This window comes from Carassius carassius, chromosome 50, assembly GCF_963082965.1.
Source record: "Carassius carassius chromosome 50, fCarCar2.1, whole genome shotgun sequence".
NCBI classification, from domain to species: domain Eukaryota; kingdom Metazoa; phylum Chordata; class Actinopteri; order Cypriniformes; family Cyprinidae; genus Carassius; species Carassius carassius.
This window is the reverse complement of record NC_081804.1, coordinates 7940865-7956650: the sequence shown is the minus strand read 5'-3', so window position 1 is coordinate 7956650 and position 15786 is coordinate 7940865. Positions and strand designations below refer to the sequence as shown.

Sequence of the window (15786 nt, the reverse complement as noted above, 5' to 3'; positions counted from 1 at the left end):
CCCAGGAAGGGCTCCTGTTCTTCCGTTAAGCCCAGGACGGGCTCCTGATCCTCCTGTAAGCCCAGGACGGGCTCCTGATCCTCCTGTAAGCCCAGGACGGGCTCCTGATTCCCCGTTAAGCCCAGGACGGGCTCCTGTTCCCCCGTTAAGCCCAGGACGGGCTCCTGATCCTCCGTTAAGCCCAGGACGGGCTCCTGATCCTCCGTTAAGCCCAGGACGGGCTCCCGATCCTCCGTTAAGCCCAGGAAGGGCTCCCGATCTTCCGTTAAGCCCAGGAAGGGCTCCCGATCCTCCTTTAAGCCCAGGACGGGCTCCCGATCCTCCTTTAAGCCCAGGACGGGCTCCCGATCCCCCGTTAAGCCCAGGACGGGCTCCCGATCCCCCGTTAAGCCCAGGACGGGCTCCCGATCCCCCGTTAAGCCCAGGACGGGCTCCCGATCCCCCGTTAAGCCCAGGACGGGCTCCCGAACCCCCGTTAAGCCCAGGACGGGCTCCCGAACCCCCGTTAAGCCCAGGACGGGCTCCCGAACCCCCGTTAAGCCCAGGACGGGCTCCCGAACCCCCGTTAAGCCCAGGACGGGCTCCCGAACCCCCGTTAAGCCCAGGACGGGCTCCCGAACCCCCGTTAAGCCCAGGACGGGCTCCCGAACCCCCGTTAAGCCCAGGACGGGCTCCCGAACCCCCGTTAAGCCCAGGACGGGCTCCCGAACCCCCGTTAAGCCCAGGACGGGCTCCCGAACCCCCGTTAAGCCCAGGACGGGCTCCCGAACCCCCGTTAAGCCCAGGGCGGGCTCCCGAACCCCCGTTAAGCCCAGGACGGGCTCCCGAACCCCCGTTAAGCCCAGGACGGGCTCCTGAACCCCCGTTAAGCCCAGGACGGGCTCCAGCCCCAGAGCTTACTCCAATGCCTGCTCCTCCAAAATTCCCACCCTCCCACCCACTCCTGCCTCCTCCTCCGCTGTCGTCTGGCTGCCCCTCTGCTCGCCCTCAGCCTACCATCATTGTGGTGCGAGCTCAGCGGGACCGCCATCCTCCAGCGACGCCTTGGTCGGCGTCTCCCTCACCTCCGCCTCCAGCCTCTGAGGCCTGGACTCCGCCTCGGCCCGTTGACCCGTCGGCTCCACCATGGCTCCTAGCTCCTTCCTCTCCGCCGTGGCCCGGCAGTCCACATGCTCTGCCTGGCTCCCTCGTCCCTCCGGCTCCGCCTTGGTCTGGCGTCGTCCATCCTATGCCTCGGGACTCCACTCCTCCGGCTTCGCCTCATCCCTCCGTCCCTCCGGCTCCGTCAGGCTCCTTCATCCCCTCGGCTACACCTCAGTCCTCGGTCACTCTGGCCTCACCGCGGCCTTCCGGATCCACATCGCCGCGTCAGTCACCAGAGCCATCGGTTCCGCCTAGGACCTCCGGCTCCTCCCCGTCACCCTGGCTCTTCGGCTCTCCGTCTCCGCCTCGGGCTCCTCCTCCACTTGCTCCGTTGCCGTGGGTCGAGTCCCTGGAGTCGGTGACCATTCCTCCTTCATGGCTCCTTCCACCGTCGGCCCCACCTTGGGCCGTTATGGCTGTGGCCTGGGTCCTGCTGGGTACCTCCTGCTTCAGATCCTTCCTGTCTCCTCCCTGGCTCCTCCCTCCGTCATCTCCTCCCTGGCTCCTTCCTCTGTAGTCCCTGTCTGCTGGCCCCCTCCTGGGAGGCTGTCCTCCACCGGAACCTCCTCCCAAGTTCCCACCCACGTCTCCCTTTGTTGTTTCTACGGTGCGAGGACGCACCTACCGGGAGGGGGGAGTACTGTCACACACCTGGACTTATTTTGTGTGTTTTTGCCCCTGTGACCCAGTTTCTGTCTTCCGTGTGTGGTTTGATTAGTTCCCAGGTGTGTCTAGTCATTTCCGCATGTGTTCCATGTCCCTGTTAATTTAGTCATGCCATCCACCTGTGTTTTCCCAATTATCCTTTGTATAAAAGCCTTGTCCTTTCAGTTCTGTCTTGTCGGGTCTACTCGTCTAAATGTCAACTTGTCTACTTGTCACCTGTTACTTGCCTCTTGCCACCTGTTATTTACGACTTACCTTGTTTATGTTTTATTTAATAAATCCTTGTTTCGTTTATCCCTCGGCTCCGTGTTCCTTCCAGCAGCATAAGCCATGACAAGAGTATACTAGGACACTCTACCTAAAAAATGTATTTACTCAATAGAAATTTATAAGTTTACATATTACACTTACATATTATTGCTCTTTTGTTGGTTTTGATTGTTTCTATTGTCCTCGTTTGGAAGTCGCTTTGGTTAAAAATGTCTGCTAAAGGATCACATGTAATTAAATGTCATGTAAATGTATTTTAATGCTTTAATTAATAAAAAAATTATATTTATAAAATGAAGTAAACACCCATGTAATGAGAGCAATAATAAAACATTACTATAAATTACATTATAAATGACATGACTTTTCCAGTATGTAGAAAAAAACAAAAACAAAAAAAAACACGCTTTTAATAATTAAGCTCTTTTTTTTCTAAAAGAAAAGCTGGAAAAGATTAAGCTGATAAACAACCAGAGAGGTACACACTTTTTGTAGTTGAACCCCTATTACCTACTAAAATTATTATTTAAAATATAATTCAATTTAATGTGAACTAATGTGAATTTGCATTGTTGCATTTTTACATTTGATCCATAAATTTTCATAATACAAATACCCATATTTCAATTGTAATAAACACTTTTCTCTCACTTTCTGTATCTGTTATATGTGGAAGACATTCTGGCGGATGACGCAGGACATATGTACAGCGCGCACCTCTAAGATATGCTAGTCTCGCGAGTTTGTTTATAGGATCAAAGGATCCTTACTATAGGAAAGGAAAACCAGTCTCCTTTTGGTTTATATCGAAATCCTTCGACAAATATATATATATATATATATATATACACACACTTCTAATTCGTGACCAGTGTTTTCTTTTGTTCTTTTGTTCACACAATGCTAATGTCCTACGTCATCCGCCGGAACGGCTTCTGCATATGACAGATACAGATGGAAATGAGAGAAAAGTGTTTATTACATTTGAAATATGGATATTTTTCTTATGAAAATGGATTCTTGGATTCAATAGAATCAATGAATCTTATCGCGAGGCACATTTTATTATGGATGCGTGCACTTTATTTGACGACTTATGGACTGTTCAACAGAAACACCCGCTGACTGCAGTGATAGAGCTTGGAATAGCCAGGACAATTTTTATACAACTCAGACTGGATTCATCTGAAAGAAGAAAGTCATATACACCTAGGATGACTCGAGGGTGAGTAAAACAGAGACTAATTTTCATTTTTGGTTGAACTAACCCTTTAAATTATTCATAATCAGATAAATAAAGGACTGTTGGTAAGATAGGGATGCACATTAAAAAGACTCCAACATGTATACACCTGAGTATCTTTTTAACATGTAGCTGTGTCTTAGAATAAAGGTTTTTTTACCTTACTGACAATGTGAGTGCCTGGACGTGGATTTTTTTGTTGTGCAACAGGATCCACCTATTATAAAGAACTATGGTATTTAAGAAAACTGCCATGACTAAGCTGAGAGTTTACTTGCCCTATCAATCAATGAAAACATGAGGGCCCTCTCTATCTCTCCATCTCTAGCATTTGTTGACACAGCCGTCCTGTTATGGAATCCTGAACATGATCCTTGGCAAAGTGGGCAATTCTCACTAATATAACCTTAAAGTTGTATGAAATTGAACTGAATTGGTACGTCAAACAATTATAGGATTAGATCATATAAAATAAGTTAATATTTTTATTATGCTTTATGTATCTAAATAAACAATATAAAAAATATATACTTTAATATTAAATTATTTGCTATTATCATTGTGTTTATATATATATATATATATATATATATATATTTTAAGAATTATTAAATAATTTACCGGCAGAATTTCAGAGACTTAGGTCTCTGCACCTATACTTGGAACTCCAAGGAAAAAAAAGTGATGTGCATAAAATATTAATCATTTAACCTTTTGTCAACATTGTCACAATGACTCAAATCCTTTCTGTCTGAGTACGTCTGTGCATATATTTTTTTTTACAGATACTAAAAACATTAAAATCCTCCTCACAAATAAGCACACTGTATATTTCTTTCAGTGGTTTCACAAGCAATGCTAAAGGAATATAGCAATTTTCAAAAACATTTCTCAAATCAAAGGAACACTTGCCAGCAAACACTAACACAGTGACTAAACGAGTGTGATTATAGATCCACCAGTTTAAGCCAGTTAATCACATGCTAAACCGTAAAACACACAAAACATGCACAGTTATCATATTTTATGATAATAACATCCACACAAACAAACAACTAACTTTGTAGAGACAAACATGGATGTTAAGGTCTGAGGGTGAGATTATGCCAGCACTCGGCAAACAACTGGTAACCCACATTCATAGATCTAGTACAGTCAAGTCTACACAATTAAATCTGAAACTGATGGAAAAATTACAGATTGCTTAAGTTTCAGGTGGTAAACAATGTTTTACAAACCATCACAATTCTGCTTAAAACTTGACGTAAATGACAGCAAGTATGTGATCTTACCTGTTGAAGCATTTGCTCAGTAGAAATGAGTTTGTGGTGGTGTTCTTCCAGGGAACTTTCCAGATCTCTAATCTTTTCCCCTTGAGCTTCAACCTGGTCAGTGAGAACACTCACCTAAAACCAACAAACAGTAGAAAACGTTTACTCAGGCTAACCTAAAACTTGCCCAGAGTTTCTCTGTCATTTCCTCCGACAGATATGCTAACGACGATTGCAACACACATCCAAACCCAAAGTCTAAAGAGCAGAGGGATGTAGTCCTTCAAATGTGTACATTTGAGTTAAAAACGCCCATTCCTTAGCTCTGAGACACTTCCATGCTAACATGTGAGCCTGCTTGAGATTCAATTGATTTGAAAGTGTCCTTTTGTTCAACACCAACTGAAGGACTGCCAACCAGCAGGACAGGTAAAAGGAGAAGAACAACACCTTGAGGGCATTAGGAGCCAATCGTGTTCATCTTTGTTTTAGACAATTCACCACTCAGATCACAGGAGGGGAGGGACTATGGAGAAGGGCAACTTTGTAACACTTGTTGCAGAGTTAGAAGACTTCTTAAAACTTCTTAAAGGGGAAGTGCTTCACTTTTTTATGTTAAAATACTTTCTTTCACCTCTGTTTAATATGCAGAGACAGCCACAAGTAAATTAGAAAACACACAAACCTAAATTAGGTTTTAGATCAGAAGGCATTTTATTGTCCACCAAATAAAGATTATAAATCAGATTGCTAAGAAAAATACTCTGAAACCTCTCATAGAATTTTATAGACTCAGAGATTTCAGATTACTTTCACCTTTCAACCCTAAGAAAAAAAATAAGAAGAAACAGTTATTAAATTTGAGGATTTGAGAATTCTGGGAATGTCAATTTTTCCCCGTAAACCATTTAACAGGTTTGTACAGTTTTTTACCGTTAAAATCACAGTCATTTTTTACAGTGTAGAAACCATCTGGAACACCCAAGAAATTACCCAGAACCACCTAACAATACCCTAGCAACCATATACAGTAGAATAACCTAGTGACCAACTAGATGCCCAAGAAACCACCTAGCAATGCCCTAACTACATAGAAGCCTTAGAAACCCCCAAAAGCAGTGCCCTAGAAACCACCTAGAAGACCTTCAATATAGAAATAATATAATCTGTGACATTTGTATGACATAAAATAACTGAATGATATATTTACTGTTAATTCAGAATGTCTGCTTTGGAAAAATCTCTCTTAAATGAACACAAAGAAGCTTGCAAGCTTACAGTAAACATATACCGTTCTAAAGCTGATAATGGCTTAACTCTCACTGTGATGTCCACCATTGCTGTTTAGTAAAATATCAAGTAACACCTACCCCCTAACCTGTCCACAGATTGTCCCATAGCTATGTGATCTACAACATCCCATTGTGCATTAGACAGGCAGCTGTGTCATCGTGGGATGCAGCGCGTCAGCGTCACCGTTCACAGAGACACCATAGTCCCCCGGTTTGACCCTGTGAGGTTTTACAAGCATGTTGGCTAGCTGTCTTCTCATTGTGTGGACATTGTGACTATTATGCTGAGTTGAAATGCCTTGGAGGCCTAGTGAAATATCTCACCTGGAGAACCAGAGACTCTTTGTTCCCTTCTAATCTCGCCAGCCGCTCTTGATAGGTCTCATTGTTGCTTGAGCACTGGAGGTTAACCTGTGGAGACACAGATTACATGTGTTTTTACACAGAGAAGTTTTCTGGATTGTAAGTGTAATTTGATCACTTGAAGTGGCTGATTTCCTCATGAGGACCAAAATATCTTCTCAGTGTGGGTTGTTTCAGGTTATACTTGCTTTGTGAATCTTCTATCCCTTTACTCTACCCCTAAATTTACATTTTACATAATTCTGTATGATTTATCAGCTTACCTCATGGGGACTGAAAATGTCCACACAGAGGTAAAAAATTACTGGTATTTCTATCCTTGTGGGAACTTTTGGCCTCCATAACGTACAGAACCAGGTACACACGCACAGACAGAAACTGAAAGTCAACAGAGAGGTGTGCAAGAGGAGAAATAACCTGCTTGTCAACTTTTTGGAGAATAATTGGCTCACTGCAAACGACAAAATAAACTTCAACAAAGAGAAATATGCAAGTAAGCCAAAAAAAATAGGTGTTGTTTTAAAGGTGTTAAATGACATGTTGGCGCCAAAAATAAATAAATAAATAAATAAATAAATTAACTGAAAGCTTTGACACCCCTTCAATAGAAACACAATAAAGTAGCTAATTACAAATTAATGAGGTAATTTGCATAATGGTTGAGGGTCACAATAACAATGGAAAAATAAACAACAGCATGTTGTGCCTCAGGGTTGCATAGACAGAGACAGATAGAAAGATTTTAAGTTTAAATTCTATTTTTTAAATTCTATTTATTTAACAAATATTGTTTGCACAACTCACATGGATGGATGCATGGCTAGACAGACAGAACACATACCAATTTAGCTTAACAAATTATGGTCACACTTTATTTTAAGGTCCAATTCTTGCTAATATTTGTATGTTACCACAAACTATGCCTTTTGTCTCAATAAACTTCTAATTAGTATTTAGTAAGGAAGTTGTTAAATTTAGGTATTGGCCAGGATTAGGGATACAGAATATGGTCACGCAGAATTTGTGCTTTATACTAATAAGCAGACATGTTAATTAGCAATACTGGATAAATTATCATAAACTGAAAAAAGATGAATGATCAAATAAATCTTCTGTCCAGTCTTTAGACTATATCAGCAAAAAACACATCAGTAAATACAGCATGTCGCAGCGTGATAAGACACTGTCACTTGTCAGTGCTGAGCTAGCAGAGCTAACGCTTGCCACATGGATAATCTCTGTCTTTTAAGCTTTTGCTGTGTCCAGGGCTGTCAATTTTCACAATAAAGCGGTCTACTCATGGTTCACAGGGCTGACTCCCTGGAGGAATTACAGGGTTAAACTTGTCTAAAGGCAGTGCTCAGTCTTCACACATGAGGCTTTCTGTGCATAAAAGTTGCAGTCCACAGCAAGTTTAAATTCAACCTGAGGTTATTTATTTCTTGGGAAACAGGTAATGAGAAAAACGTTTGATATCAGAAGAAAAGAGTGTAATATCATTCAATGTGTAAATGTGATGAACTCAAAAGAACTTAAAAGTAACCGTAAAATTATAATTTATGAATTGAAGGAAAGAACTGCAATTCCCATAAAGCATTGCTACAGATATCATCATATTAAAAACAATGAATAAATATATTCATTTAAAGTACTAGTGCTTTACAGGAGTGGGTGTGGTGCTAAAGTGTTATTTTGATGTCACAAACTGATTTGTGGAGATACTTTGCAAAATCATGGGTAATGTAGTTTTTCACCAGGAATTCCACTACTGTACATGATTATTTAAAAAAATAATGTGGACTGATGGCTTCAACAAATGCATATACCATCGATTAATAACCTTGTAGCTCACAATAGTTCTGTCGTTTAAGGTTTATTAGTTATCATTAAAATCAATTCCCTTATCGATAAAATGAATGGGATTTTTTTCTTTTGGAAACAACTGTTGCGGTTCAGTTGCACTAGAGGCTCACAAACTACATTTCAGCTTTAACCTGGAAACCATGCAAACATCAACTGGAACATTAATTTACAACCCAAACCCACAGAAAGTGACTTTGTCTCCTTGTTTCAGATGTGCACCACATGTCCTGATCTATAGTTAATTTAACCTTTAGAGCTGAGTTCAAACAGTGAGAGTCATGATGCTCTCTAGGGCACCAATTCAATTTATTACCTCACCATAGAGATGTTTATAAGCAAGACAACCCAAAAGCCCTGGAATATCCCCCATTTTCATGTCCCACTGCCTGCTTGCTGCCTGATATGACTTCAGAAGAAAGTACAGTGATCATTATTACACAGTCCAAGAATGTATGACAAGAGTTCTAAAGTACAACCCATCCCTGCAATACAGTAATGCATTTCATTCCTCTTCTAAACCACCATTTTATACTGATACAGCTTGTGAATTGTAATTTCTGTCATTCCTTTCTTACTTTGGAATGTAATGGCTGGTTTCATTTTACATTGTGTACCTTCCTGCAATGTTACAAATATCTGCCCCATATCCGGCTTACTGCAATCCCACAATGTCTTGTAAACCACATCAACCATGGCAGGCAAGCTTTATAAAGCCTCTTGCACTTTAAGAACAGGTGTGCACATTGATGTTCATACCCCCACCATTAAATTGAATTTTACTGCTTGATTTACTTCTCCAAATGTCAAGTGTTAGTTAGTGAAAGCGTTTTTGTTTGTGTTCAAGGGCATGAGATCAGAATCACTGAAGCTGGACAGGGTAAAAAGACCTTTTGTACTATTGCAAATCACAAGCTCCCGGCACGCATCCTTACCAGCACAATACAACTTGATGTTTTGAACGACGACAAACAGTTCTACACAAATCGAACCCCTCCATATCAGTCTGCTCATCCGGGTAACAGAAACCACTGCTACTTTCATGTCTATCAAATCACCATGGACTCTAGTTTCATGCAACTGTCACCATCTAGGGTTATTACAGCTAACTTTAAACTATACATTAAACAAAAAAAGAGCATTTTTTCACTTAGTTACCTGTAATATTAATATTATGTTGTGTAATATTGTCATGGTGTTTGTTACGTTGCTATGCTGATTGTTTTGTAACATTTTAATGGACTATTATTTTCTTACTGGAAACTTAATAATTTAAAAATAATTTAAACATATCAGTATTCCATAAAAAAGTTTGCAATAATAACTGGTTGACTGTGCATGAGGGAAAGAGAAAAAAATGTGATTAATGAAAGCTAAATGGAAATGTCCAAAAAAATTATAACTTAAGTAGAAAAGTATACATTTCAACCTACCCTTTTAAGCCAAGTGAAATGCTTATAAAAGTCAATTTCCTCATCCATGCTGAAGGCCCATCTTGACCCGTTGTAATGAAGGAGCGACTGCAGCGGCTGGCTGAGATCTGAGCTCTGGGTTTCAGTGACTGCTCTGCCTGTTTTACAGAGTCGCCTCCTTCTCCTTCTCTTCCTCCTTATATTGGCTGCTGAAGACAGGAGGTCTTAACATGCTGAAGCAACTGCACAAACCTCATTTCTAAAGCCAGATGTCTATCCAAGACTCCCTGTATCTGCTGCCCAGCCAGACATTTAGATGTTCAGTGTGTGTGTGTGTGTGTGTGTGTGTGTTTGAAAGAGAGAGAGAGAGAGAGAGAGAGAGAGAGAGAGAGAGAGAGAGTGTGTCAGATGCAAAACATAAATCCACAACTTCCACTCGCTGATGCTACATGCTCCAAGACAACATTCAACTCCCTCTTTCACATGCGAAAGGCTCTTCTAATCTTTTCTTTCAGTCTTTTTCTTTTTTCTTTTCTCTGCATGACACAGTGGCTCGAATTAAGTTCGAGAGCAAGTCTGAAGGGAAACAAGCCAGTGTCTCTGTTTAAACACAGCTAAAGATGGAGAGAGGGACATTTAAAGTCTCACTGCCTCAGTACTCTTCCATATGTTTTTACTCAAGACTTCAACCCATTATTCCAAAGACCCTATTTCCTGTGGAAGACATCCATCTATTTCTGTGCATTTTTAGTTTTACAAGCAAGCCTGCTGTGTCCAGTTGTATCCTTCATGGACAAACACAGCTGAGGGAAAGACTGTGAAGGGACTGAAAAGCACAAACTAGATAACAACATAAACTCGTGGTCTTATCAGGCCTGCAGGTTAACATGCAAATGTTAACTGCTGTAAACAATCATATGCTGTAATTAACTTACTTAAAGGGATTGTTTACTCAACATTAATATTCTGCATCGTTTAAGGCAGGGATTTTCAATTCCAGTCCTCGCGCCCCAAAGCTTTGCACATTTTGAACGTTTCTCTTAAGCGGCATTCAGACTGCACGATTTTAGCTCAGTTTTTGGCTCGCCGACATGTTTTGAGAAATCGCCAAAAATTGCCCGAAATTACAGGCAAATCTGAGCTCGTTCACGTGAGTGATAATCACGCAGTGTGAATGAGCAAAGACGCGATCTGGGAGAATCGCAGATGAGTCGCCGATGCCCGTGAGATATTTGGCTAAATATCTGGACCTGTCGGCGATTCAAAATCATGCTGTCTGAAAAGTGTTCTGACTGAAAACTACATCGGCAATGACCGACAGCCAATGAGAGAGCAAGATACAGAGCAGCGGGGAGTTCGGGGAGGAGTTATAGACCACAATATCAGCAAGTATGGCTTCATTTGAAAAAAAAGGCTTTCTTCTCTGTCTATTTGGACCCATGAAATGGAAGATAAATTAGTATAAATTTAGCAGGAGCACCCGTGTCTGTTTGACGTTTCATCTGTGCTATCCCAGTCTCATGTGAAAACTCCGGTCTTGCACGTGTGATATCGCGTTGTTTCCTTGTCACATCTCGCGTGTGTTTGGTTGTGAAACATAGTTTGCGTGCCAGACAGAGCTGTCTGTGATTCTTCCTATTGTAAAGTCATGCAGTGTGAAACCTTCTGTCGCCGATCCATCGTGCAGTGTGAACACAGCAGTGACTGAAGGCTGGCCAAGGTAGTCATGCAGTGTGAAAAGAACAGTGACCCGACTACTTTGAAAACGTGCAGTCTGAACTCGGCTTTAAGCCGCGTCCAGTTTTTGGCTCGCCGACAGGTTTTGAGAAATCGCCGACAAATGCCCAAAATCACAGGCAAATCGGTGCTCGTTCACGCGCGTGACAATCACGCAGTGTGAATGAGCAAAGATGCGATCTAAGAGAATCGCAGACAAGTCGCAGATGCCCGTGAGATATTTGGCATGCTAAATATCTGGACCTGTCGGCAATTCAAAATCATGCTGTGTGAAAAGTGTTCTGACTGATAGCCACATGACCGACAGCCAATGAGAGAGCAAGATACAGAGCAGCGGGGAGTTCGGGGAGGAGTTATAGACCACAATATCAGCAAGCATGATATAAGAACACACAATCCTTGTTCCTCGCGTCTCCCCAACCATTTCCTCCTCCATAATCTTCTTTTCTTTTTCTTGTTTTCGCTGCAAATCAGTGCACAAGCAATTCTTACTGCAAGCTTCTTGTGGGCTACCATTTTTAATAATAATCCCAGTCTCACGTGAGAACTCCGGTCTTGCACGTGTGATATCGCGTTGTTTCCTTGTCACATCTTGCGTGTGTTGGGTTGTGAAAAGTAGTTTGCGTGCCAGACAGAGTTGACGGCGATTCTTCCTATTGTAAAGTCATGCAGTGTGAAACCTTGTGTCGCCGATCCATCGTGCAGTGTGAACACAGCAGTGACTGAATGCTGGCCAATATAGTCATGCAGTGTGAAAAGAACAGTGACCCGACTACTTTGAAAATCGTGCAGTCTGAACTCAGCTTTAGCACTTCAGATGTTTGTTCTATTCGAACGTAAGTGCCCTGCGAAGTGAACATTACAGGATATTCCACCATGATTCCAGTTCAAAGCGAACGTATATGTTCCATTCAAAGTGCATTGAAGTGTGCAAGTCGTGAATTTAAATTGTATTGATTTACAGAGGTACATGATGTCACAGTTGTCCGTGTGTAAAGATGCTGTGCAGCACAAAAAACAGTGAATGAATCAGGTGTGTTAACAAAGAGAGACGTGCAAAATATGGAGAGCAGTGGGGTGCGAGGACTGGAATTGAGAACCGCTGGTTTAAGGCATGGTCACATTAAGGAAATTTCTGCAAAGCACTGTCCACAGTGCAGCAAGCATGATGTAATGTAATGTGAAGCATCACTCATTCAGAAGCCACTTTCAAACCAAGCATCGTTCTGTTGGTCTGTGCAGAATTTTTTTGTGTCCAACTTAAACATGAGAGAAATCTGTGTGAGGAACTATTGCTATTACATGTAACTCCCGAATGCATGAATTCCCACTAAAATGACTGGATTCAACCTGCAAAATTTTGCAGAGCAACGGTCAATGCAACCACACATACAGTATATACATGTATTATATGTCATTTTACTGTAAAGTAAAATTTATGCTTTTGTGAGTAAAAAATGGCACCACTTTGATATGGGGAGAGACAGAAGAGAGCGAATTGTTGAATAAAGTTGGTATTTTTGTTTTTTTGTTCTCGTACAAAAAGTATTCTCATCGCTTCATAAAGTTACAGTTGAACCACTGATGGCAGATGGACTATTCTGACAATGCCTTTCATACTTTTCTGGACTTTGACAGTGTATTTTACTTGGCAGTCTATGGATCAGTCACAAGCCTCCAGGTTTTCATCCAAAATATCTTAAATTGTGTTCCAAAGATGAACGAAGCTTTTATAGGTTTGAAACGACATGGGGGGTAAGTGATTAATGACAAAATTTTAATTTTGGGGTGGACTTTCCCTTTAAGGATATGCAGGCACCAAAATGCTGTCCTGTAATAACTGAAACATTGTTGCCATATTTTTATGGTGAATTTCTGACAACCACAATTATGTGTGATAAACAGTGATGATAAAACTAGACTATTTGGTCTATTAGGTCATTGTTTCGGTCTAGAGAATTGTAACTAAGTCAATAATTAATCTAATGGACAAATAATTCAGAAAGGTTTTGTGAAATGATTCAGACCATTAAAAAAGATTTGAATGAATTAATGATTCATTCATAAATCAGACATCAGAAGGTTACTTATAAATGTGTCAAGAAGAGCTACTGTGGACTTTTTAATTTCAGCCTGTTTGTTACCAAGCTACCACATGGCTTTAGTAGATCTGAAATGTAACATCATACAATATTCTTTACAAATTCACTTTTGCCTTTCACAGAAAATAATCCTACAAGTTTGGAACAAAATTAAGGTGAGTAATGTATACAAAATGCTAAAACATTCAGTATGGGCCTTGTGATGGTTACCAGGCCTGAGATTCAACCAATATGCCACACCATACCCAATTACACCCTCTTTGTAATGCCTCGCATTGAGCATTTCCTGTTTGCGTCATAGGGAGTTTTGTGTACTATACAGAGCAGTAGGGATATGGTCACCCTGAGGATTGTTATCAAAACGGTTAAATACCTACAGATGAGGTCATCAAATGACACTTTGACTATGTTGCATTATCTTTTGGTGTACTTTTTTCATTCTAAGATTTCAAAAACACATTCTTCTGAGCGAAGGAGTTTGCGATTACGTTAGCTATCAAGCATCATTAAAGGTTCCACCCTGAGATCAAGCAGGGCAATGGTGTCATATTAGTGTAGCATTCAACTTATCCAAAACTTTGAGAGTTCAGCTGCACCTGGCAAAGTCTCCGATCCCGACAGCTGTGAAGCTGGAGATATACCAGACACATGTGCGCATGCATACACAAACAAAAGTAGACATATTGACATGCTTAGGTCTTGGGTCAGGTCAGGAGATGAACAAGCTCTCTTATCTCGTTTCTGCAGCTGCCGCAAACATTCCTCATGTGCATGTAAACATGGGACAGATATGGTGTGTAAGAACAAAGAGTAATGCAGGCCCTTTAATGTGAACGTTTCACTATCGGGACTTAATTGCATTTGCTGCAATGTTTTTATCGGTTGTAATAAGGAAGCATGAGTGTTTTTGATCCCAAAATTCCCCAATTACGTGGATTTCTATTGAAATAACTGGATTCTGTTAAAATTCATCAAACAATGTTAAAGGCCCTGAATAACTCAAGTTATTTTTCAGTCTTTGTTTAAAAAGAAGTTTGAAACACTTGAGCAGCAAACAGAGATACTGATTGCGAACATCCCCATACTGCAAATGCTGCTGTGAGTAAATATTAGATTTAAAAAAATACATGTAAATAAGTATATAACAAAATGAAATCAACAAAGGTGACAGCTGTGAGCAAACAGCAGTTAAGAAAGCATCTGATCATAGCGATGTGGATATGTTTGCACCAGCTTTGTAATTCGGCACTCCGGTCAAGTTACATCATGTTTACTTATACAGCAATTAATACAATAGACTGCTTTAAAGCAAGCAGCTTTGCAGTATTAAACATGTGTAAGCGTTGCTTTAAATTAGAATTATGACTTACTAGCTTAATACTAACCCTTATTACTACTTTATATTACTATAAAACTGCTCTCCAGTGTGCTCATTTTTTATGTCGTTGACAGACCAAAAAGAAGAAATAAACCGGACAGGATTTCCTTGTCAAAGGCATGGAAAAGAACCCATTACGTAATCACCACGGACCAATGATAGTTCGAAGGTGATAACCTGATTTTGTTCGATATGAAGTGACAGTAGTTTTTTTCTTCATCTTTGCTTGATGTATATCAGGGCCTTTAGTGTGTGCACAGCTGCAAAAACAAGGCCCTTGATTGATTATTGAGCTCCACCAAAAGATTGTTTATGCACTTTCTGAGATTTTCTATGTTCATTGACCAAGAAATCACCACAGGCAACTGATGAGAATCATGTGCAAGCCCATCAGGATACACAAAAAACGGACTGTTTTTGCCAATAGCAAATGCCAGCAAAACAAGAAAAACACTTTTCTGAGAAAGCAAGTATGCATTGTCAGGCTACGGATCAAGAAAATAGTCTAGTTAGTATGAGCTGTCAGCAGAGCTGTCAGCCGCAGACTTATCCTAGAGGAGATGAAGCCGAGCTAAAGGTGACCAGATCATTTTAATGCAGAGCAAAGAGAAAGGAGAGAATGACTGCGTGGAGAGGGGGATATGAAGGGAAGAGAGGGAGAGAGACAGGAAGCACAGCCTCACATGTCTCAGAGGGGATTCAAACTCTTTTACAAACATCCAAGCAACATACAATTATATGCACCCAAATGCTGGGCCAGAAAACTGCCTCTGGGACACATGAGAAATTGCCCTGTATTAGGCAAGAGTCTGTACTTAAGGGTATACAGTAGTTCACTCAAAACTGAAAAAGATCATAATTCTCATTATTCACTCATGTTGTTTCAACCCTGTAAGCTGTTATTTTTTTTCACTGGAACACATAAGGACTTTTTTTTTTTGAAGATTCTTCAAGCAGCTTTTTAAGATCTGATTTTAAAAAAAGGAGCATAAAAATAGTTCTTAAGACTTGAGCTCACCACGTTTGGGTCAGCGAAGTCATTTTTTTTG

General features: G+C 41.0%; 1 protein-coding gene across 1 annotated transcript in view; it reads right to left on the bottom strand.

Annotated features, from left to right (window-relative positions):
- Positions 1-15786, bottom strand: part of LOC132133828 (liprin-beta-2-like) — a 41993-nt gene that overhangs the window by 21190 nt on the left and 5017 nt on the right. Inside the window, exons 3-4 of the mRNA XM_059546823.1 lie at positions 6210-6296; positions 4615-4728 (exon numbers count right to left, since the gene is read on the bottom strand). Of these exons, the coding sequence (XP_059402806.1) occupies positions 4615-4728; positions 6210-6296 (201 nt within the window). The remainder of the gene's footprint in view (positions 1-4614; positions 4729-6209; positions 6297-15786) is intronic.